The 24,926-nt window shown below is 42.6% G+C and overlaps 2 protein-coding genes across 5 annotated transcripts in view; both read left to right on the top strand.

Annotated features, from left to right (window-relative positions):
- The first annotated feature begins 4,176 nt into the window (after positions 1-4,176).
- dhh (desert hedgehog signaling molecule) lies at positions 4,177-9,843 on the top strand. Its single transcript, XM_018666192.2, has 3 exons — positions 4,177-5,365; positions 8,143-8,404; positions 8,558-9,843. Exons 1-3 carry the CDS (start codon positions 5,057-5,059, stop codon positions 9,376-9,378), a joined length of 1,392 nt encoding a protein of 463 aa, XP_018521708.1. The 5' UTR covers positions 4,177-5,056; the 3' UTR covers positions 9,379-9,843.
- A 2,700-nt stretch (positions 9,844-12,543) lies between these two features.
- kmt2d (lysine (K)-specific methyltransferase 2D) overlaps positions 12,544-24,926 on the top strand; it is a 31,285-nt gene continuing 18,902 nt past the window's right edge. For 2 of the 4 annotated variants that reach the window (XM_018665955.2, XM_018665950.2), the window contains exons 1-28: positions 12,544-13,992; positions 16,403-16,485; positions 16,838-16,949; positions 17,071-17,273; positions 17,435-17,544; positions 17,653-17,815; positions 18,297-18,468; positions 18,636-18,750; positions 18,920-19,098; positions 19,220-19,512; positions 19,632-19,751; positions 19,898-20,679; positions 20,802-20,915; positions 21,013-21,126; positions 21,280-21,384; positions 21,483-21,664; positions 22,015-22,179; positions 22,384-22,493; positions 22,643-22,687; positions 22,795-22,983; positions 23,090-23,260; positions 23,361-23,483; positions 23,669-23,790; positions 23,888-24,023; positions 24,135-24,221; positions 24,310-24,387; positions 24,500-24,658; positions 24,819-24,888. In XM_018665955.2, coding sequence (XP_018521471.1) covers positions 16,437-16,485; positions 16,838-16,949; positions 17,071-17,273; positions 17,435-17,544; positions 17,653-17,815; positions 18,297-18,468; positions 18,636-18,750; positions 18,920-19,098; positions 19,220-19,512; positions 19,632-19,751; positions 19,898-20,679; positions 20,802-20,915; positions 21,013-21,126; positions 21,280-21,384; positions 21,483-21,664; positions 22,015-22,179; positions 22,384-22,493; positions 22,643-22,687; positions 22,795-22,983; positions 23,090-23,260; positions 23,361-23,483; positions 23,669-23,790; positions 23,888-24,023; positions 24,135-24,221; positions 24,310-24,387; positions 24,500-24,658; positions 24,819-24,888 — 4,268 coding nt within the window. In that variant the 5' untranslated portion in view covers positions 12,544-13,992; positions 16,403-16,436. Of the gene's footprint in view, positions 13,993-15,209; positions 15,819-16,402; positions 16,486-16,837; positions 16,950-17,070; positions 17,274-17,434; positions 17,545-17,652; positions 17,816-18,296; positions 18,469-18,635; positions 18,751-18,919; positions 19,099-19,219; positions 19,513-19,631; positions 19,752-19,897; positions 20,680-20,801; positions 20,916-21,012; positions 21,127-21,279; positions 21,385-21,482; positions 21,665-22,014; positions 22,180-22,383; positions 22,494-22,642; positions 22,688-22,794; positions 22,984-23,089; positions 23,261-23,360; positions 23,484-23,668; positions 23,791-23,887; positions 24,024-24,134; positions 24,222-24,309; positions 24,388-24,499; positions 24,659-24,818; positions 24,889-24,926 lie in introns of those variants that run through there. The other 2 variants (XM_018665953.2, XM_018665951.2) reach the window with 2 other exon arrangements.

Genomic DNA, 24,926 nt, shown 5'->3' with positions numbered 1-24,926 from the left:
CTTCTTTGTCCTTTTGGATTCACATCAAGGTACTGTAAACTGTTCCTCGCGTGTTTGTTACATTGTATGAAACGTAACTACATCATGAGCGATCTGATGTGGCCTGCGGTGTGTGTGGGTGGGTGTGTGTGATTGGTAAGGGCGTCTGTCCTCTACATCCCTCCACCCTTTAGTTGCACTTCTTTAATCAGCAGGAGAAGAAAGCCTTTATTTTGGCCTGTCTGTCAACAGCATCCAGCCACGACGCCACTACAGCCGTAGCCCACGCTTTCCCCCCCAACTCCGATGCAACCGCCAGATAAAAACCCGGCAAATCAGGAGGAGAAGTGACATTTGCTCAAATTCATTCCTTCACCTCACCACCCACCCACCTCCTTTCTTCCACCCCTTTTCCTTGCCTATTGTTCATTTCCTCATCTCATTTTTCTGAAGTCAGTTCAAGAAACCCCCAGCTCTGATTAATTTCTCCCTCTTGATTTTTGTTTGCATTTCTTGTTTTGTTTTGTTGGATGTTTTAATTGAGCTTATTTGGTTTAGGTTTTGTTTTGCACTGTGTTTCCTTTGCTAAAAGGAAATGAACTCAAATGTCGCCGTAACATTTCTTGCACATCTGGAGACTGGTTACTCTCCCAGGAAGTGACACATAAGCCACATACAGTATAAAGTTTGTGTACGTGTGGTTAGTGCATTATCGCTGTGTCTTGAAAAAAAAGTATTTTGTATGATTTAATTTTATACGCACCCAGACTGATGCTGTCAGTTGTGGGGTTAGGAGCTGGTAATTCAGAGGGCTAAAACAATTCAAAAAATGCAATTTATGCTCATCATCATCAATTTTCCTTGGGATATGACTTGGGAAGCATGTTTAGAACAATACTTATTAACTGCTGAGTGAGGCTAAGTGAAAGTAATTCACTATAATTCCTCTAGTAAAACATAAAAAGGTTTAATCTGTGCCAGTGCACTGAGCCCTGTCGCCCACTCCCTGAACTGAAATTCTCCTTGGATTTAAAGAAACAATGCTACAACTGTGCTACTCAAAGTCTGTCTGGACACCACACTTTGTTACACTTTGGAGAAATGGTGCACAATTTGTGCCACTGGTGGTTTTAAGCTTTTTGGCTTATTAGAGCAACTACAGCAAATCCGATTTGATTTTTTTTTTTTCCCTCCATAAAGGGACATTGTACACACACAAACACCATGAAGGAACTCATCATATCAGTCTTAACCTTGGATTTTGTTGAAGAAACATTGGTATAGCACCTCTCCCTGCAGCAAAATATTAAGGGCTGATAGCAGTGCAATCAAAGTGTCCCAGCAGTCCCATTGGGTAACACACTCTATTGGAGTGGTTGTCGGGCATATCGGGGACAAGGCAGGAGACGCGCAGCTTGTAATGGGATGAGATAGGCTATCTTTATTGTCAAAACAGGAGAATGAAGGGGGGAAAGAGACACAGATTAGCTTTCCTGACAGTCGGCTGTTTGAAGTTCATGCCAAAGTGCATTAGGGGCTGTTATTCCCTCATTTGTGCACTTGCAAATACAGAACCACTCACAGGAAAAGGCGAGACTTGCTCGCTAATCAACTGATAATGGGTCATAGTGTCCGTTTGCCATAGTTTGCCCACCATCCTGCCTGCACACTCACGGCACACTTGCTTCACACAGTTGATTGGCACAGGCCTTTGCTTGGTTGGGTCTGGGTGAATGGTGTGACCTGGATTTTTAGGGAGAAATTTGTGACATCACAGTTTAATAGAGAGCTCTTTAAGAATACGATATGTAATCTATACAACGCAAAATTATCTTTTATTCACAAAAAGAGGTATAGCATCATATCTGACCTTTGACTTGCTTGTCTGGGGCCAGGAAGTTCCACCCTTCTCAGTCTATTGTCCACTTCAGTGCAACATCGCCCCAACTTCAGCCCACTGGTGCTCTTTTTCAAAGGCCACATCAAGGCTGAGCAAAGCAACTTAAACCAGGACGCATTTCACACCACCTTATGCGGCACGCCTGAAATCAACGCATGACACATGCGACGTTTATGTGTTTCATTGATTGTGAAGCGCAGGATGTAACTTAACCATAATACATAAGCCAAGAATCATCCAGTGTGTGCAGCCACATCAGAATGCACCACCCTGTCTCTTCCTGCGCTGATAACACGGTGAGAGACAGTGGAATGGGCGGCGCAGTGGTGGGCACAGAGAAAGGACCAGTGTGTGTGTGTGTGTGAGAGAGAGAGAGAGAGCAGGGAGGGAGGTGGTTAGGTGTCAGTTCCTTGACTTTCCTTTTCCCCCCACAACCCCTCTAATGGCCTCCATCTGAGGAAGTGGATCCTGCAGAGTGTCTATTCAGCTCCAAGAGACAAGACAAACACTTGAGATGTCAAGGCCAGCATTGTTTCAAAACCTAATTTCTATTTTACGATAAATGTGTTGCTAAAAAAAAAAGTGCTTGTGATCCTTGGCGATTAGCCAATTTTTAGTTTCTATTTTTCACTAACAGCTCCACAGGTGAGGGAAAACCTGGCTTGCAGGTACATTCTGTGTTTGACCACCAGCTCAGGTGTAAGCACGGTTGTCCATTTGGAAAGAACAAAGTAGGGTTGTCTAACCCCGGGCAGGAAAGATCTCATTTTCTGTGCTGTGGCTTTGCAGGAAACCAAACCATTCACCCAGCCATGTACTCCCATCCTGAAATGGGGGAGTAAAATGCTAAGAGCCAGAAGGAGGCAGGGGGAGTAGGCAGGGGGGATGAGGGCACCAAAATAAAAACTAATAATAATGACTTTATTTCCATCTCCAACTCACAGATGTTTGCTTCCTTCCTTTCCCTTTCATGTCAGATGGAAATCTCCTTTCTTGTATGGCTTTGAAAAGAAACGGCGGTTGTAGATATTAAAGTGTTTGTTGCTTCTTTTGATTGAGTCATTCCCTGCATTTGTCATGAGGCCTGATATCTCTCATCTGCGTTGCTTGGGCCAGACTCGAGCCCTCTTCCATGTTTATCATGAGGACAGGAAGATGCGGCTTCGCCTTGCCACCCCTCCCTACAACATCCTGGGATCTTCTGGAAACTTCCCTAACAAGGTTGCCTTTCCATGGTCACTGGGGAGCTCAGTGACCTACTACTATCCTTGCGCAAAGGCAGCATTTTATGAGCTGTTTGGATCAGGCACACTATTACAAATTCACAGGTGCTTTTTAGATAAGAATTTAGATAAGAGTTTTTATGTGTGACGTTAAGAGTGTGTCTTAACAGTGACTTGGCTTGGAAGCAGCTTTAGCATGCAGACCATCAAAATATGCTCTGACATAAAACCTCCAGAAAGTACTCAGTTGAGAGTGGGCTAAAGATTCTTTGAAACAAAGTCACTGTGAAGGAACTTGCCATGATGCATTGAGTCCTCAAGTGTTCCAGGAAGCTGGAGATAGGATGGTGACACACTTTGACCTTTAATCTGTCATTAATTTAAGCTACCATATGTGATTGCAGATGTCAGACCTCTGAGACACACTGAATCCTTTCTTTTTCTTCTCCCTCTTTGGCATTATCTGACACACTTTATGACTCTCCCAGCTATTGTTCTGAGATAGATAAAAATAATATGTTGATGTGGCCCGCCGGTGTTTCCAGAGGAGAGAGGTCTTGGGTGCACGAGGTTCGGAGGTGGGGGGTGGGGGGGGCAGGGTGTTCTCCCCAAGCACAGGAAGGCAGCACTGTAAGTCACAGTCAGGGGGTGTCAAGGCTGGACACTTCGCTCCCTCTTGGACCCTCACCTTCAACTCTGTCTATTAATAACTCATGCACTGAGCCATTACAGTTGACCCAACCACCCCAATGGGTGGGATGAGCAAACAGAAGCAAGGGCATGTTGGTTCAAAGATATTAAATTGTCATGAGAGTTTGTTTTTCCAACTGTAAATATATTGTACATGCTCTAAACATGTCACATAAAGTTGATATTTAATTAGCTTAACTATAATTTCTTTAAAGTTTTAGGAAATGTAGGTTGAGCTCAATTAAACTGCACTGATTTAACTTGACAGTTTTCTGTGGAGAAATTTTATTTTTCCTTGATGAGGTGGAGGTGGTGGTGGAGGTGGTGTCATTGTGTTAACATAAGTAGGCTAATCATATGTCCTTTGTAAGATTGAATTGGAGGCGTGTGCTGTGGCAGTGGGAGCGCGCAGAGGAAGGGAGGGCAATCTTGTCCGGACGCTAATAAGACCCAATGGCTGGCGCAAGGTGGCCAGGAGCGTTGAAACGCGACAGAAGACGGTGGACGAAAGAGAGAAGGAGGAAGAAAAAAAAAACCCACCCCAGTAGTCAACGGAGACGTTTCTGAATGGACAAAGAGGATGAGAGCGCCGCAGGAGCGTCCGTAGGAATTGCAGGGAGTCAGGGAGCAGTCGGGCTTTAGGCGTGCGTCGCTTTGAGTGTGTGTATGTGTGTGTGTGTTTGCGTGTGTGTGTGTGTTTGCGTGTGTGAGTGTTTCGTCAGGGGAAAACTGCCTGGAGAAAGAAGCGGTAAGTGAGCAGAAGCCCTTAGAGAGAGAGAGAAAAAAACAAAACACCTGCTGCTTCAAGACAGGTACCTCCGAAGGACGTTTGAAGATGACTTTCAGTTCACAAGAGACTTAGAAGCAGCTGATACTTGGAGAAACCTTTGGACAGAAACCTCACAGAGCTGTAGTGTCCTCTTATTTCGAATAGTTGAAACTCAAGATTTCAGACAGTTAGATTCTTCATGGGCTGTAGCTTTTTCTCAGGTCAATCATCAGAACAGTAAACTTAAGAGTCAGAACATCTGCCTTTGTACTTCTAAGCTCCTTTTCTGATCAAAGAGTGAATACAGTAAAAAGAAGTACCAGCATTTTCCAACATTTAGTATGTTTTTGTGATTTAAAAAAAATATCACTAATACTCCATGATTTGGAATGGACCGAGATTTGATCCTCATTCACATGCTATCAAACACCTGGAACCGGGCTATCACTGTAGGCACTGTGAGCCGCTGACTCCCGGGAGCCCCAACCCTCCCCAATGAAGCAGTCTCGTTGGGCCCGCCTGGTGCAGCCCTGCCTGCTTGCTGCCTGGACCTGCATATGGCTGGTGCAGGGATGCGGACCAGGCCCCGGGTACGGCATCCGCCCCAGGCCCAGGAAACTCACAGCCATGCACTACAAGCAGTTTTTCCCCAACTTCTCAGAAAACAACCTCGGGGCCAGCGGGAGAGCAGAGGGCAAGATCACCCGCAACTCTGAGCGCTTCAACGAACTCGTGTGCAACTATAACCCAGACATTGTCTTCAAAGATGAGGAGAACACCAATGCGGACCGCTTCATGACCAAGGTGAGACTGTTGTGTTATTGTTAATCAAGTATAATTGTCCCAGATTTGAAGGATTGTGTTGAATGGGGTGATTCACTGGATCACTCCTTTCCATTTAACCCAGTGATACGTGGTGACTGTTGTCTGGTAAGTTCAATAACTGGCCAAACAGTGGAGATGTTTAGCTACAGACTGACTTCACTCTGTCTTGAACCTTTTCTAGACAATCCCTCTTCTGGATGATCCATTAACCCACATTCACATGAAGGGAAAGACCTACCTTGCAAATGCAGCGTGGCACCTTTCAAAACAAAACACATAACCTCATTCATTGTTTGCTGTACTCTTTGCTGCCTGCCCTTGCCAGACTCTTAACGTGCAAACAAAAGTTCAACACCGAGTGTGTAAGTTTTAACCAAACTTCCCCTCCCTTTTCTTGAGATAAGAAGATCAGGATGTAATTCAACACTACCCCTTAAGAGACTGAGTTCTCCTTCAGGAACACTTCCTTTTAATCTTTAATCAAAGTCTTTGTTATTGGAAATAAAACTATTCCTATGGCAGGTTCTCAGTGTGCCTACCTAGGAGAAATATCCAGACATGGCACTTAAACTTGAATTCCTGAGTGTTTACCCAGGTATAGGTATCCAAATTTAAAGATCGTTCCTAGAGAAGACAGTTGGTGGCCAAGAGGATTTATGATCCAGGCAGGGAGATGAACAACTTTGGGTCAAAACATTTTGAATGCCACGGGGTTTCTTGACACTCTGATGCCGCTCTGTTTTGGATGCTGCCCCTCTCTGGATTCTCTTGCGGCTTTCTGTGATTGTTTAGGATATGAATCTGTGTTCCTTCCCCTCCCCCGAGTGATTTTTTTTGTGATGGAAATCGGTTGTATATGTGTGCCCTTCTGATGCCCAGTCTGAGTGTGTGTATGTGTGCATGTGCCCCTCTTTTGCCCAGATGTGAAAGAGTCTCTTTGTGCATCATTTGGAGACTCGGAGGGGGTCGCCTATACAAAATTCCCGCCTGCTGAAGTAATGGCACCGTCGGAAAAGCGACTATTGTAGTTCTGACAATGAAACGCCTCTCCTCAATGGCATTGCGAGGAAAATGTACCCAGTTTGTTTTCTGTCTCTCTCGCTTTCTCACTCTCGCTGTCACATTCCCAAGTCCATGCCCATACATTCTTCCCCTCTGCCCTCTTGTCTGTAGTCCCAACCTCAGCTCTCCGCTGCACTGCTTTCTTCTCACCCAACTTTTTCTCTCTCTGTCTCTCCCTCTCACACTCTCATCACTCCTTCTCCCAACCCTCTTTTTTTTTTCTATTCCGCCGCAAGATAAGCTTTATTCAATCAATTATAGGCCACAAGACCTGCCACATCACAAGTCACAAGTGAATACGCGCTCAGGAGATGATGATGATGACTGTATCATTTCGGATGCTAATGTCATCCGTTTTTGGCCTTCTATTTTGTGACAATGCTGACACAGTCTGTAATATTACGGCCCACGGGAGAGTCAAAAGTCACTGTGTGCATTTCTGATCAAGTGTCTCAGGGGTGAAAGCGAGAAAACTCATGCCTGGAACAAAATGGAAAGGCAGAGAATGGCCTTGATTATTCTGTCACCCTGTCGAAAAGGCCAAAGAATGCGCCAAACTGGCTACAGTAGCTTTGTTCTCGCACTCTAATTGTTTGAGCAAGGTTGAGATGGACTTTAGCAGAGCAGAGGAGGTATTGTGCGATAATGCCAGCAGACAAACAATCATAACCTGGGAGCCAGAGACAGTGCTGAAATACTGAGATCACCCCCACCCGTGTGCTGAGGTGTAGAGTCACATACTGTACAAACTTTTTGCCTTCCTAGGTGCCATTCCCCCTGTTAATAAATGATTACAAGTGTCTGTCGCTTCTACTTGAGTTCGGCTGAGACATACCTTTCACTATACATTGCACATGCTGCAGACTGAGTGACTGAAAATAGAATTACTGCCCTTAGATAAACCCTTTTCTTTATTCTATCTTATTTTTAAGCTCTAAAGCAAAAATAACCAACAAAAAACCTCACTGTATAATGCACACAGTACAGTATCTTTATCCTTGAGAATGAACTCAACTCTACTCTCTGTCCTCTACAGGCTACAACAATACATTTAAAAGGTATTAAAATAATGGACTAATGGAATTATAATGAAAAGGAAAAGACTGTGACTTTTAGTTTTATCACAAAACTAGGGTTCAGTTTTACCAAAATCCATTACTGAATCTACCTAATAGTCTTTTCAAATACCTCATTGAATACCCCCCCCACACACACACTTTTTAATAAGTTTTTAAAAAAAAGGAAAACAACATATTTAATATAAATTACTAGTTTAATTGCTACCCAAATGTTTTTCACATTAGTCTTTGATTTAAAAAAAAAGTGAGAAGAGAATATATATTTAGATTTTTTTCAAACTCTTGGTGTAAATAATCTGAGTATTTTACCAAGTTGTAACCAGTTACAGGATGACAACTGTGCACAATATTTTAAACATTAATGGTTGACATAAACAGACATATTTGATGAAGATCCCTTAAATTTGGTTCAAAACTGACCAGGATAAGTACTGGGCAGGATATTTGTCATGTTGTCCGTATACAAGTAACTGTATGAAACGGAGTCATCCTTCCTAAATTATCTCAGACTTTTATCTTTTTGTACATTTCTGCACTGTTGTTTCTTGTTTTTCATATTCATTAGGTACCACTGTTCCCAACTGAAAACCCTTCCTCTGCCTCATTCTGTTCTAGCGATGCAAGGACTGTTTGAACAGGTTGGCTATCGCAGTGATGAACCAGTGGCCAGGTGTACACCTACGTGTGACAGAGGCCTGGGATGAGGACGGTCACCATCCTCCTGGCTCTCTCCACTACGAAGGCCGGGCCGTGGATATAACCACTGACGACAGAGAAACGGAGAAGTATGGTCTCCTCGCCCAGCTGGCCGTGGAGGCTGGCTTTGACTGGGTCCACTACGAGTCCAAATATCATATCCACTGCTCGGTAAAAGCTGGTAAGTCTAAAGAGGGAGCTTTCATAGAAGGTCATCCTAGTTACTGTGTCAAATGCCATCACATCACTGTATGATGTATCAGGACTTTTAAGACAAAAAAGGAACATAATCTGCGTTTAGTCATCTTGGCTTTTTCTGCTGACCTTCCTGCAGATCACTCTGTTGCAGTGGAAAAAGGTGGATGTTTCCCAGGCTGGGCCCGGGTGACTGTAGCTGGAGGGGGGCAGAAGAGCCTGTCATTGCTGGCTCCTGGGGACAGAGTCATGGCCCTGTCTGGGACAGGCCAAGTTGTGTTTAGCCAAGTCATCTTGTTTCTGCACCGGGACCAAGAAAGCTGGTCTACTTTTCTGTCTCTGGAGACAGAAGACGGCCATAGATTGGCCCTCACTCCGCATCACTTGGTCTTTTTAGCCCCCCATTGCAGATCCGACAGCAGCGAGTACCAGGCTCAGTTTGCAAGCAGAGCCAAAGCAGGAGACTGTGTTCTCATCCATGCAGCAGAGGGTCCCGTGCGTCCATCTCGAATCATCTCAGTCTCGGTAGAAGAGAGTATGGGAGTGTACGCGCCCTTGACAGAAACAGGAACTTTGTTTGTTGATGGAGTGCTTGCATCCAGCTATGCACTGGTGGAGCACCACAGACTCGCACACTGGGCATTTTTACCTCTGCGACTCCTGTCCTCTTTCAACCAGCTGCTCTGGGGGGAAGCAACAAAAGAACAGCAGATGACTGATGGTCAAACAGCTTGCACTAAGACTCCATTTTATTGTAGCACTTTGGCCACACAGGACAAAACAGGTATATATGTGAATAATGGTATTCTGAACAAACAAAACAATATGAGTGAACCTCTGAGAATGGAAATTAAAGAGAGGTGCTCCTCGCACAGTAAGACATCGGATGTGCACTGGTATGCTAGACTACTGTACAGTTTTGGATGTGTCTTTTTAGACTCCAACTCATTTCATCCTTAAAAGCCTACAATTATAGACTTAATACATGTCACACTGCAATTTTGATACATTTACACTAACACTTCCTGTTCTTTTCTTCAATAAATTAAAAGCATTGGAATGGCTTGCTTGTTGTTTGTATTATAATCTATCATAATGATATATATGCTAATACATATGTATAGATACAGACTATCTGAGAAGGATGATGTAAAAATGGTAATACCAAAATGACTGTATCATAGTCTATTTGTACATCAAGTTATTTCTTTTTAATTATTTCAGTTATATATGTAAAATATATATATATATATTATTCTAAGGGGATTGGAATGAATTTTCCCACAACAATAGAATCTTTATTTTTGTACTTTCTGAATCATAATATATAAATCTTTCATTTTATCATAATTCCACTACACGTACTGTATGTCCTCACGTGTTTTCATGTCATAAAACAAATTAAAATGTCATTTTATTAAGCAACACACTGTGTTTTCTTCAGATCTGGAATAAATTCTGTTTGTTAAGCTGATTTACCTTTTACTTGTTTAGGAAAATGAGTTGCTTTGCCATGTAAAAGATCATTCCCAAGGCTTGTAGTTGACCATTGTTTGCACAGCAGTGTCCACTCCCTCTGGAAACCCAGTCTGAGAACCTGACTGGTTAATAAAAAGCCCAGACATACTTAATATTCCCCACACTGTGCCACCACCTTGACTTTTATCACAGGCACAGACTTTATCACACAGCTACTTCAAGGGAGTTATCAGGTTTCTCATAATCTTACAAAGGACAGTTTCATTAGTGTCTACTGGTCAATTAAGGTCACAAGTATCATAGCTGTTGGTGGTGTAGGGCAATATTTCTGCTCCATACTTGTACTAGTCTATACTATAACTTTTGACAAGACAAGAAATCCAGGGTTATACACCCCCTTGTGGAGAAACTGATACAATTCCTGTGAATTTTATTCCATATCATTTCCTAAATTTGTCCATACACATAATGATTATTTGATTTCTATTGTTTGTAATATAACTGTTTATCTACAATGATCAGTATTCATTTATAATTTTTTTTAAGAAATCCATTAAACAGTTCTGACAGTGGAGCAAATATCTGATTGGAGCACGCCATACTATATTGTCAAAACCATGGACTTAAAACAGAAAACAAACTACATCCTATACCTATAGGGTTCTTTCTAGTGATCTTTAAGTTACTTGACTGTAAGACGTTGCACATTGCATTCTCTTCTTCTGGTTTATGTTCTGTTGTAAACATCTGTGGAGGTATTCTAGGGGATTATCCTTGAGATGCAGGAGGCAGATGGGAAAGCACCCGCTCTATTGACTGGCCAATGGGAGAGGCCCTGTGCCCTAATACCACCCTCTATTTACATCCGTCAGCCAATCAGTTACTGTCTTGCAAACAGTTTCAGCCCCCCAAAATCTAATCCAATCTTGCTAAAGCTGAATGGGGAGTTAACTAATCCTGTCAGGGGGAGCAGTAATAACCTGTTTTCAAAATGAAAACCTGCACACCCCACGTTCAAGCACAGAGAAACTCACACATCACCCGAACAAATATTTTGTTTGTTTGTAAAATACAGACCAGTGTCATCAGGCTTGACCAGTAATGACATAACTCTTTCTTAATATTTAATGATGCACTTTAAGAGAAAGGTACATCATTCAGAATATAGGTTGATTTTCCAACTAATTATTTATTGTCCATACTCTAGTAACCATCAAAAAACATATGACTTAACTTGATATGAAACCTCTTTTATTCTGCAGTTCTAGTAACCATTTTAAGAGTATTGCTAAGTCAAAAATGTATGATTTTATAAGCCCTTTAAAAAGCATGGTTTTTACATCTGGTTTCATTTGTAACTGCAGTTGATTACTTTAGGTGTTATACATGCAAATAGCTCATGAACCCATGAAGAGAATCTTTGGTCCTTTCACCACCATGATGTGAACTACATTCTCAGAGTGTATATCAGTTGTAGCTTGTCTCTTAAGATGGTTCTTTATTTAACAGCATTGAGCTTTATAATACCAGCTGGATTTAGGCTGTTGATGAGAATTCTTGGAACATTTTTCTCTCCAGAGGTCTCATCTGAGCCCTGAGGTGCATATATGCATAACCACAGAAATTTCACAGTTCAGGACCAACTGCAGATAATCCACCCCCCATCCCACCCCCCCACCCCCCGCAGCAGGTGTTTGCTCATAGCCTACGGAAGAGCACACATTATATTTCAGATGAGCAGTTAGGCATCGGTGTGAAGTCACTAACTTTACCTTCACATTCAAGACATTTGGCAGATGCTCCTCTCTACAGTTACTCATAAGTGTTGAGTTATAGCCTAAGTAAGCTACTTACCTGTAACAGTTCAGTGTTTTGCTCTAGGCCATGACAGGAGATATACATTAGCTGATGTGGATTAAACCTGTGACCTTCTCACAATGGGACAGACTGTTACCCAACCTATTTTTATGTATGTTCACAGGATCATTCCATTGAAAACCAAGCCGCTCTGCATGTACTGCCTCAGGCCTTTGGTTCACAGTGTGGCATAAAGAGGGAGTTGCCTCGATTTGAGAGGAACCACACTCACATAAAAAGGATTTGCAAGAACTGATTGTGCAGCTTCATAGTCAACAGAACGAAATAAATGATATATTCCTTTTGGGCTGTGCCCCACTTCATGAAAAATAAATAAATGAAAGCTTCAAAAACATGCAATCCTGAGAGGAGCTTCTGTCCTTATCTGTGTGACAATGAATTTGTTGGGTTTACCAGGTTTTTAAAACAATATTACAGTATGTTGATCAGTGGTGGCCTAGTCCCTCTCAAAACTAATAGTTAAGAAACTGAGCAGTTCTCAGAGCAGCTTTCTTGAACTTGAACCTATCATTCCCACTTCACCCATGCCACTGTCATTTTCTCACAGTGATAAGGCAAACAAATGAAGGCCAACAACCCAATTCTACCCCCACAGGAGCTGTGTTATGTTCACCCGTGGTTACATTGCTTCTGTTAAAGCTGGAGATCAGATTTGATCTTCCATTACATGAACAAATTATTAATAATTTAAAAAATTGGAAAGATCATCCACCCTGTATCCCCCATAATTAACTGTCAGTGTTGTGAAGTGTAGCCTGCGTGTCTGCTGGATGGCTGAACATGTTTTCTACACGATATACATTATTTAGCGTTAGTAGATTTATTTTAATTTGATTATTCATCAACATGTCCTTACAAGTAGGGCATATGCATGAGAAACATGGCAAAACAATGTACAAATATTCAGCCGTTAAAACATGTCGAAATTAGCAACATTACGAGAGCTGGCTTATTTCGATCAGTATCAGTGAACCTGCTGGTCGAGGTTCACTGAGGTTCAGCTTATGGAGAATTTAAGTTATCGACGATTACACTTCCAGTTGTTCTCAGTTACTCCAGCCAAATGCGCAATGTATAGCCGTACAGAGACAGAGGCGGAATGAGGAATTACCAACCACGATCGAATCTTCAGTACACGTTTATGTTAATTACGAAATGAATCTGCACCACGAAATATGAACCTGATCGAACTCAATTAAATCGCCGCTGATCATTAATCGAAACACGAATCAACATGCATTTATCCACAGGCATGTCATAGCTGCTTTGGACTCACAATCATAGCAATCTAATGAAAAATGGCTTCCCTGGATCCGAAAATCTAATGACCTAATATCTAATATCCACCATATTTCAGTGGCCCGCGCTCCACAGATGAAAAGCTTGTTCTGTGTGCTAAATGATCCACCTCGCACAAAGTTATTCATTGCTGGACTCGAACTGTCCACACACTTTACCGGTTTCAGTGATAAGACACGATTGTTGCCCGTTCGTTTGCATGAATTAATTTTTGACGTAGTTGTTATTAGCTAGCACTGCTAGCAGCAGCTAGCCACTTGGCGGAACAGCCGTGTGCAGACGCAACGCAGTTTAGCGAAGTGAAGAGATGCTAGTGACCCATACAAGGGTACCCATGCAAAGTTGAGCTGCAAATTTAGGTAGACGAGTGTCTGCAGTCGACTGAAACTCTAAGAAAAAATACATGTAGTTGCGTGTCAACAAAGTTTTGGTCTGCAATTTCCGGACGCACTATTTTGTGTAAACTTGCATCAGCTTTAACGACCTCGCGAGCGAGATTCCAGAACAGAGCAGAAGGCTAGCTAATGTTAGCTTGTTAGCCTCCAAGCTACATCCACAAGCAAGGAGCTAGGCAGATAGTGTTTGGATTCACTGCATGAAGCTGGGGAACCTTTTCGGGACTGGTTGAAGGCTTGTCTCGGTACTTAGTAGTTCCCCGGCAGTGTGTGACCACTCGACACAAAGCTGAAGTTGCTGGTTAGCTAGCTAACCATAGCATTATCCTTGTAGTTAAGGAGTTAGCTAGCACCACCGCACAGATCTGCCTTCCGCCGACGTGCACTTCCCCCACTCTCCCTCCAGCCGGCTAGCCGCAGCGTTAGTCCGGTACATAAAATGAAGCGACCATCAGCATTTTGGGAAGCTGTGTGGCTGTTTGGATTTTGCTGATGTATGAGGAGACGATATTGTTTTTGTGAGGTGAGCTTTTTAAATTTTGTCCTCTTAACTTCTTGCAACAGTCATACCTAAAGACACACCAACCCTGACCTTAGACCGGGTAATGTTAGCCCTGCTATCGGAGTCATTTAGCTGTTAGCCGCGACCAGATGGGATGGTCTACTTGCTGGAGAACTAGCTATGTAACCTGAATGCTAACTTCAGGTTGAAATATGTTTTATTATGGCTGTGTTCAAGGTATGATCCACAGAGTAGCCGTTTGACATTTTGTCATGTATATGTTGCCGTGCATGTAATTGAATGTATTTCATATAGTTTTACCTCTTCGGGACACTTTGCTGCTACGTCACTGTTGGCAGTTGTTAGCTTTTTCGTATCAATCTGTCGCTTGGAATATGGACAGGGCTATTTGCTGGACAGAACCAACCCTTTGAAGTCGGTGTTTACATTAAGAAATAGTGCTTAGCGCTGCAATTATTCAACTATAAAACATCTCAGTGGCTTTTACCGTCTCGTTGCAGACAACTTTCGACTGCTAACATTACAAAATAAGACCATGTTCCCCGTCAAAGTTAATTTGTAAACGTTAACACTTTTAACGTTAACTCAGCTAGCCAGGGTGTTAAGACGTTAACTTAGCAATCATGTCATCACTTTGCTCTGCATATTTCCAACTTCATTTTAGAGACAAAGCCCATTTAGTACAACCATTAATTGTGATATAACATCAGTTAGTTTCTGTTGGACTTTAATTAGACGTTAGTTTGTTGTCGATTGGAGAGTATGTTCTCAGCGTTGCTGCCACCGAATACGCTTATTACGGAGATGTAACGTTAACGTTTCAGGCAGAAATTCAGTTTGTCCATCTCAGTTGCATTTAGCCGTTATCACCTTTTGGTGCCATTCACTTAACACGTTTTTTTGTAATCGCACATGTTGTGTAGATCAGGTTAATTGTACAGGTGTGTTCTTTATTTTATTTTGTGAGCTTTGTCTATAACGTGAAGGACTGGACAGACATTCAAAGCACCCCTAACTAATTTTGACAAAGATGCATGTACACTGGTATTGGTTTAGTGTTATAATTCATTACATACTTAGGTTATGAATGTATTTGTGATGAATTCTACTCCTATGTATTGAAAACATCTCACAAAGCGCACCCGTCATCGGACAGTGACCTGTTTCCAGCTGCCTCAGTGAGAATAAATAGGGAACATTTCGAAATACGTGTGTGTGATAACGTTTGCTCACAGGATGATTCTAAGTATGATGGCACAATTTTTGTTTTGAAACCGAGGAAACACAGTGAGACTCCTAAGCTGGATCTATATTTCAATAACACAATCACTTCTATTGTCTTGTGATACCATTAGATCAGTTAAAACAGCATCGCATCGTTTCTCGGTTGTCTGTTTTCTAACATTTGGACGTTCACGATCACATTAACATACTGGTGAGGTTGCTATGAGCCATGAGTTAAATATACCTTGGGAATCGAGGTCGATCGGCGTTTTTCAAAGAAAAAAAAAACAAACTTAATCTGATATGACTTCCCATTATTAGCAGGGCGAATAAAAAAAATGTCGAGCCTGTCCAGCCCTGCGTTGTTTGTTTTACAGTATTTTTATTAATAGCGTTAATCTCATAGCGGAACTATGAAGCGAGCGACAAAGGTTCTGCACGAAAGGAGCCCCGCTGCAACAGGAAGTTCTACATACGGAAGTTGTGTTTTCTTTGTGTATCCCGATTTATGGTTGTTTTATTTAGGGAAAACACCATTTTAGTTTTAACATTTTATGCTTTTTCCCATCGCGGATTCACCGATTTGGATTATGCATTGCTTGGTAAATATTAACTTGAATTGTTAAAGCGGTTTCCGATTGATCGGTCTGCTGTAACAGTGGAGCTATTTTCACGAGTTTGCGAGAAAGCTCGATTGCATTAGTGCGAACGTTAGTCAGATTAACACACGGAAATCAGCGAAAGTGAGGACATAAGAGACATTTTTCATTAGTTGCATTGTTGGTTGTCGGTTGATCTGTCTAAACTGCTTTTGGATGGAAAGGGAGGTTAGTATGTAATATGGCAAAGGAAGATGCATTTTAGGACCTATTTTTTTTCTAATGATAAACATGTGTTGGCTAATGAACAATGCTGTTTTCGAATTTAGTAAGTGGTTACTTGCACGCAGCATAGCATTTTTTATGTGAGTAAATGCAATTCTTATGTATTGAGCAATTTTTTTCATATCATTGTCAGATTTGTTATCTTCATTCATTACACAGTTATAACAGACCAGATGTTAATGGCGTTGCCATCAGCCAATTATCAGATAAAATGCTCACAGATTGTTTGTATTCTGTGAGTAATTTTATTAAACTTTTCCTCTTCTGATTAATATTTGCAAGTTGATGTTTTTATATTGCAGATCTCTGTCAAGGAGGTCAAAATCAGTACAGGGGATGGACGAGCAGAAATCAAACTGCGAAGAGAATGACTCTGAACCAACAGGTATTGTATTGCATTTTAAACTTTTTCCTGTGTCCCATGGTTGTATGGTTGTACACTATTCTGCATGAACATGAATAATATCACAGAATGCAGTTGCTCTGTATGAGAAATGTACACAATTGAAAACAAAAATGGATTTTTAATTTCCCCACACTAGATATTTGGAAAGATTATTTATTTGCACTGATGACAATAGAGCAGAATGAATCAGAATATTTTTATTTTCCCAGGGCAGATAAGTCAATATGGGTTTGGTGAAATCCATTTATTCCTGCTGTTTTGTGCATTCTTTACTCTAAAGTAAGATATTTTTTTAAATTTTTCCTCAAAAATGTTCTATCTTATTTTCTAGCTGATGACAATGCCCCTGCAAAGCAGCCTGTCTGCTCTGAGGAGGAGTCAAAAGCGCTCCCTGATGCTGAGGACTTGTCTGCTGCTACCGCAGCCTCGCCTGGCACACCTGTGTAAGTTCTTTATTCAGATTATAAAGGCTGTGGTGCTCTGTCCAAAGATAAATCATTGTTGGCAACTCTAAAAACTGAATCTGAGCTCATGTTTTGAATAATTTTGTTTTTCATTATACAGAGAGAAAGTTAGAGCCTGTGTGCTTTGTAACTGTGTGGAGCGGAGCCTGCATGGTCAGCGGGAACTGAGACACTTTGGGCCATTTTCTGAGAGGCCTACCCTCAAGCCATCAGCTTCTCCACTGCCACAACCGGGGAATGATGACCTGTCTTCCATTGGATTTTCTGACTCCCCCTGTCTGGCGGCACTCTTTGATGACTCAGGTTGAACTCAAAACATTATACTATACATACCAGTAAACAAAACATTGTAATTTCTACAAATTACTCATCATATATCCTCCATTTACCAGAAATACAGTGCACAAATGTAGAGTTGAAGTTTGATGAGAAATTTTACTGATATTGGCCTTTATAATCAACAGGGGGTTGTTGGGTTCATCATTGGTGTGCGGTGTGGTCGGAAGGAGTAAAGCGGATGGAGAATGAGGAGCTGGAGAATGTGGATAAGGCCGTCATCTCAGGGACACAGCGGGTAAGTGCGCTGTGCATAGTCTCAGATTAGATCATATTTGGTAAGAATATAAAGATTAACAGAGATGTCCTTCACAAAATCTTACCTGTTACCACTGGTTTGTTTCAGCTTTGCGAATACTGCAAAAGGCTGGGTGCAACCATTCGATGCCATGCTGAGGGCTGCTCACGGTTTTACCACTTCCCCTGCTCGGCAGCCAGTGGATCCTTCCAGTCTATGAAGCATTTGTTCCTCCTCTGTCCAGAACACATCGACAAGGCTGAGGAGTTGGGTAAGACAGCCACACATCTTTGTCCAAATTGTAATATCATTACTTGGGGAATGCTCACAGTATAAGGCTTTTACATCACAAAAATGAGCAGCTTCCAGAACCAGCACACAGCACTAAAGTTGAAAGCTGGAACGCTTTTCTCAAAATTCCTTTAAGACATCCAGTTTTCTCTGTACTGATTTTGGTTTATAACCTGTGGACTGTCTGCAAAGGCTTTGAACATTTTTATGATGTCTGTTATAAAATGTCAGCTGCCTCCATAGTGACAATTGTTAACCTGTGAGCTGTAAAAAGTTTTTCAACCTTGCTTAAATCTGCTTATTTTGCTTAACAAAACACCAGTAAAATAAGTGGATACTAGCTACCGACCTTGTGGTTATTCCCAGTTGACTTTCATGTTGAAGTAAGAAGAACTAAGAAAACAAACATGCTAATATGATTTTATTTTTTTTAATATAAATTTTGTGTACTTTTTTAACAGCAGGTGAAGAGGCTTGGTGTGCAGTGTGCGACTCAGCGGGTGAGCTCACAGACTTGCTGTTCTGTACGGGTTGTGGCCTACATTATCATGCGGCTTGTCTTGAGATTGGTGCCACACCCATCCAGCGGGCAGGATGGCAGTGCCCAGAGTGTAAGGTGTGCCAGACTTGCAGGTGAGTCCACTCCCCTGAGCCAAACTGCGCCCTGTTCAAGAGATTGTTCAATGTTGTGCTTATGTTTTGCATGATATTAACAATGTTTATTTAAGACAGTTGTCCAGTTTTACTTGAGCTTTATTTCTCATTTGTAAGAGTAATGTCTTGATTCTTAATTTTATCAGACAACCTGGAGAAGACTCCAAAATGCTGGTATGCGATGCCTGTGATAAGGGCTACCACACCTTCTGTCTCCAGCCGGCCATGGATTCTCTTCCCTCTGACCCCTGGAAATGCAGAGTAAGTCACATTTGTCAGTCACCTCTGAAAACTTACTGTGACAGCAAAGTTACTTACTTTTTGTGAGAATTAATTTTCCAGCCAAAATATGTTTTTCATTTAAGTCTTTTTGGTGTGCCTCTCTGATCATTTGGTTTACATTTTATCCCCATTATCTGTATTTTGTCAGAGGTGTCGTGTATGCACGGAGTGCGGTGTCCGTGGACTGGTGCTGCCAGGTTCAGTCCAGTGGTTTGACAACTATGCTGTGTGTGAGGGCTGCCAGCGTCAGCGCAGCTCTGTGTGTGGCGTTTGCCGCAAAGCTGCCAACCCATCTGTTGCTCTGCAGTGCTGCAGCATGTGCCACAGGTTAGCTCAAGCACACAAGCTACACAAGCACAATAGTGTTCATTGGAGGTTGTTAATGTGTACGCTTGTTGCTTATACTGTCTTACAGTATTTCATCTTGATGATCTTCTTATTGTCTTAGGTGGGTGCACAGCGAGTGTGCTTTACAAGGGGAGCTTCCAGAAGCCAAGTGCATTTGCCTGCCTTGCAAGGAGGATCATCAGCAACCTGTCACTCAACCACATACAACAGAGATACAAACCAGAGAGGCATCTGAGGAGACTGAAGGACATGTGGGTTTGGTGGAGATGACAATCCAAACAGATGCAGACATGGTGACAGAAGAGCAGACAGACCTGTCAGAGGTGACACCAGGACAGAGAGGCACATCAGAGGCTGAAGCCACAACTGACAAAGAGACACAAATGGACTTGGGTAAGACACAACATAAGCTTAAAAGACATGTCAGGAAGGAGTTTTATTGGACTTAAAAAAGAATGTGTTTTGTTTATGTCAGAGATGTATCTATGTAAGTTAACTACTTTTGGCTCTAGGGGTGGAGGCTGCAGTTGTTGAGACAACAGATGTTGGGGAGAAAACCATGGAGAGGGAGCTGCTGGTAGTAACAAAAGACTTCATCTCTGAGGCACCCGCTGCTCCACTTGAGACTACAGGTGAACTCAGAATACATTGATGACAGGCATATTTGAAAATGAACACAAAGCAGCGCTTTATTATTTGTACGATGGTCTGCCGTAACTAATGATAGATTTATAAATGATAACATTAATAACCTTGCGTTCCTTAATCTCAAATGTAGAGTGTGCAACAACAGAACAGGAGACCACTTGTCTACCTGCTGATGAAGAGAGAGGAGATGAGGCAGTCAGCCAGGTGACCCAAGCTACCCTTTCCCAGGACCCTGCAGCAGATAAACAGCCTAACAACCCTAAAGCAGAAGCAACACCGGTGTCACAAGAGGGCCCTGAAAGTATGGAGGTGGAGAAGCAGGAGGCCACTCCCCTAGTGGGACAAGAGGCATCATCGGAGTTATTAAAGAGGGGTTCTGATAGTTCTACCACAGAACCATCCAGTAAGGATCCATCAAAGTTACCTGCTTCTCCTGCCTCTGTGGACAAAACAGAGCATTTGCCCATGGCAGATGAGGAAAGAAGTCCATGCCAGGACCCCCAGTTTCCTTCTCTTCTATCAGACACACAAGAGGCCCTCTCTGCTGTGGACATGGAGGGGAGGTTACTACCTCACTCTGAGGAGGAGGAGGAAGAAGAGGATGATGAGCAAATGAAAGGAGAAGGACACAATGATGACATAAAACAGGAACTGCAGGAGCGAGAGGTTAAGCCAGAATTGCTGCTGGACGAGATGTCTAATATGAGTCATGGAGATGAGAGCAGCAGTGGCTTTCTGGGCTCTCCAGGAGAACCCGATGGTCAGCTCTCCATGGAGCTCGGCCTTGTACCCACGGGCCGCTCAGATAACCTGCTCACTGAGACTGATGATTCGCTGCCTTTTGAACCCCTCAGAAGCGACAGAGAGAAGGTGAAACGCAGAGGATCCCCAGGTCGCTCAAGGGTCAAACAGGTGAGGTCACCATGTACAAGTTGGACTATGTTTATTGAGTGATTGTGCTTGAACATCTGACATTTAACTTGAACTCATGTTTTTGTTGTTAAAACTACACAACTTTTTGTTTTTTATTTTAGGGGCGAAGCAATAGTTTCCCTGGGAAGCGCAGACCTCGAGGTGGTGGAGGAGGGAGAGGGCGTGGTGGGAGGTCACGCCTCAAAGCCATGGCCTCCTGCATTGATGCCTTCTTGGTAAGCTGTGCTTAACACGCCATTCAGATATCATTTTATGTACTTTTACTTTTATAATGTGGTCACAATCACACATAATGTATCCCTTTGTCCACAGCTAAGCATGACTGCAGACACTGGACTAAATAAGGAGGAAGATGATGAGGAAGATGACACCATGCAGAACACAGTGGTTCTTTTCTCAAACACTGATAAATTTGTCCTGCTACAGGTACAGCTCTTCTTGAAGTCTGACATTTTCAGTTATCCCTGTGGCATTTGCTGTGTCAAGAACCACAGATGTCACTTTTAAATGCAATACAAACACACTCTGTGTTTCCTCTCTTTTATTTGTTCCATCTCACTTTCTCTCCTCTGTTTTTAGGATATGTGTGTTGTGTGTGGCAGTTTTGGAAAGGGTGCGGAGGGGCAGTTGTTGGCTTGTGCTCAGTGTGCCCAGTGTTATCATCCCTACTGTGTGAACAGCAAAGTAAGCATAATGTTATCCTTGTTTTGTTGTTATTCTTGTTTTTTTCTCCAACACTGTACTTGTCAATACAGATAAATAAAATCTTGTATCTTCTGTAGATCACCAAGACGATGCTGCGGAAGGGCTGGCGCTGTCTGGAATGTATTGTGTGCGAGATGTGCGGAAAGGCCTCAGACCCCTCCCGTCTGCTGCTGTGTGATGACTGTGATGTCAGCTATCACACCTACTGCTTGGACCCTCCCTTGCACACTGTACCCAAGGGTGGTTGGAAGTGCAAATGGTAAAAAAAAAACCAACAAACTTTAACTCTAGATCCACAATGCTTCATTCAGCCTTGCAGCTTTGAATGGGGTCAAATGGAAATGAATACATGTAAATTTGCATATTATGTAAAACACTCAAGCCTCAGCCCTGCAATAGCAATTCAGAGGCCCATCCCTCCATCTCTTTGCTTTGTAGCAACAGAGAAATTGTTACACAAGTTCTGTTGGCATCTGTGTGTGTGTGTGTGTGTGTGTGTGTGTGTGTGTGTGTGTGTGTGTGTGTGTGTGTGTATATATATATATCACACACGTTATATCATTTTAATCTTGCATATTGGCTACAGAGTGTTTCACTATTTCTGTGCAGGTGTGTGTGCTGTGTGCAGTGTGGGTCCAACTCACCAGGTTTCCACTGTGAGTGGCAGAACAACTACACCCACTGTGGCCCCTGTGCCAGCCTTGTCTCCTGCCCAGTGTGCAGAGAGAACTTCATGGAGGAGGAGCTGCTGCTGCAGTGTCAGTACTGCGATCGGTGGGTGCTGCTCATTAGAACTACACACGCACACGCCAGACACAGAAACTGAGGTATTCATGAGACCACAGCTAATGAAGACAAGCGGGGAATGGATTATTCATGTATTTTTCATGTCATGAATTATTCCATAACATCTTTGATTTGCAGTGTGATTTGTGATGAAAAGTATGCGTATCAATGCATTTCTGTGTGCCTGTACAGATGGGTCCATGCTGTTTGTGAGAGTCTGTACACAGAGGATGAGGTGGAACAAGCTTCTGATGAGGGCTTTGCATGTACATCCTGTACCCCATATGTTCCAAAACCTGTGGGTAAGTCTCACAGTAATGACACTATTTTAAAAGTGAAGACAAAAGTGAAGAAATTGTGGTTTCAAATATATACACAGGATGTTCTTGTCTGTACTGATGGCATGATTTTCTTCTGCTTTTTTCTACCTGCTTTTTGCCGTTGTTCACAGCAGTAGAGTCAGCCATTATGGCCTCAATAAAGATCAAAGAGCCAGGTTTGTGAATTTTGCTTATTCACATTTATTATGAAAAGCACATTTGACATGGCTGTGTTTGTTTGTTTTATTGTAAGCCATTCAGATTTGCAACTGTCACTTTACAGAACCCCAGTTCTACCGGTTGGAAGGTGTGTGGCTGACGGAGTCGGGTATGTCCCTGCTTCGTAGTATCTCCATGTCTCCCCTGCACAAGAGACGGCAGCGTCGCTCCCGTCTTGGCACTCTGTGTTGTGATGGAGGTCCTGATGGAATGGATCTGAGAGAGGTCGAAGGAGATGGGGAGGATGGAAAAGGTTGGCACATTCATTCATCCATTCATCCATTGGTGTAGAAACAATTTGTGGGAGTGTTTTGCTTCTTTTAATGTAATGCAAATTCTATGTTATGTTTTATTTCAAGGCTGTGGGGAGCCCATGGAATGTGACACCAAGATGGAGAACCCTGGGAGCCCTGACAGAGAAGGTGGTGCTGAGGGAGGTGGTGAAGGCATGGCTGACTGCGAGGGTCTCAAAGGGGGAGCGGAGGAGACAGATGATAGTAAAAAAAGAAAGCGGAAACCTTACAGACCTGGTAAGCTACCCAGAATTTAACACAACACTTTGTAATATCCACACAGATGTCTGTGCATCCACTAAATATTTACAAATGTTTTGTTTCTAAATTCTACCAGGAATTGGAGGCTTCATGGTGCGACAAAGGAAGTGTCACACACGGATGAAGAAAGAATTTTTTGCCCAGCTGGCTGGAGAGACTATGTTAGATGGACAGCCAATCGAGAGAACCATTGAGGAAGGTTGGTAGCAATAGTAGACTGTTGCATTTCATTTCATTCATTAAGAATTTAATTTAGTAATGAAGTCATTCCATAATTCCTATATTTTTGATCTCAGAAAGTACTTGTGACTAAATTAAACCTTATTTGTTTTTTGTGAAAATTGTAAATCTGGGAAACGGAATGTATTGCTTATATATACATAGGACCCCACCCTGACACAGATAACATTATGGATCCTAAACCAGTGGAGGGCGAAGAACAGGCCAAGAAACGTCGAGGCCGAAAGAAGAGTAAACTTGAGGACATGTTTCCAGCTTACCTTCAGGTTTGTAATTTCTCTGTGCCCTATGCTTAAAACAGCTTTGAAACCTAAGCTATTCAGTTAATAATGTTCATTATTTGAATTTTTGTGTTCATTGCAGGAGGCTTTCTTTGGGAAGACACTAATAGACTTGAGTAAGAAAGCTGTGATGATACCTCCAGGGCAAAGGCCGGGCACATGCCTTGTCCGACCTTCATTACCAGCACCGTCAGGGGTCAAAAATACTGCCCCAGAGAGTAAGAGCACCAACTTGACCTGTGACATATGACAACTCTGCACATTGTTTGTGACTCTGGGTGTGAGAAAGGTCAGTATAGGGTGTTTGACTTATGTGTTTGTCTCACTAGCTGAGGCCAAGGATCGTGCGGTGGAAGATAATTTTCCTCTCAAGCAAGAGGGGGGTGATACCCCCCAGCCTCAGGGAGAAGGTGCAGGTAAGTGTCTGTTTGGATGCTAATGCTACTGGTTTATTGACATGGTTATGAGGTAATTCGAGTTTGGTTAAAAAATAACACATTTTAGGAGTTTCTGCACCATCGTCATCGCTGAAGGAACAGGCGTCAACTGATCCTCACGACTCTGATGCAGAAAAAAGTGAAGGTAATCCCAGAGAAGATACTTTGATATATACAGTATGCAAATTTAACGCAGGACAAGATTGAATATTTGATATTAATATGCTGTCCTACATGCTGCTGTCCTCGTGTGCCAGGTCTTCCACAAGGGGTGGAGAATCAGGACTCTGAGCAGTTCTTCAGGAAAGTTTTGGGAGTGTCAGACGGCTCCTCTTTGGGGGGCATGAAGCCCATCTTGGAGGGCAGTAAGGGAGAACTCAATCGTAGCGCTCTGCCACAGAGAGCTCTCCTCTCAGGTGTGTACAAGGGATGCCTGCAGAGGTCCTTATCATTAAAAACCATTTGAAGTTCAGTACCATATTTGTTGTATGATTTAGAAAGTTGTAATGACTAACTACACAAGTAAGATTTAAGTAAAGTCCAGGTTGGGATTCAAACATGAAAAATCTCTTGCAGGGTCCCTGCCCTCAGCTGGAATGATGGATGCGTTTCCTGGCCTCTCTCAGTCTCCATTCTTTGACATGCGGTAGGACCATAAACTCAACTGCCAAGTGCATTTTATTT

The sequence above is a fragment of the Lates calcarifer genome, linkage group LG6 (genome assembly GCF_001640805.2).
Source record: "Lates calcarifer isolate ASB-BC8 linkage group LG6, TLL_Latcal_v3, whole genome shotgun sequence".
NCBI classification, from domain to species: domain Eukaryota; kingdom Metazoa; phylum Chordata; class Actinopteri; family Centropomidae; genus Lates; species Lates calcarifer.
This window is presented reverse-complemented; position numbering and strand designations above follow the sequence as displayed.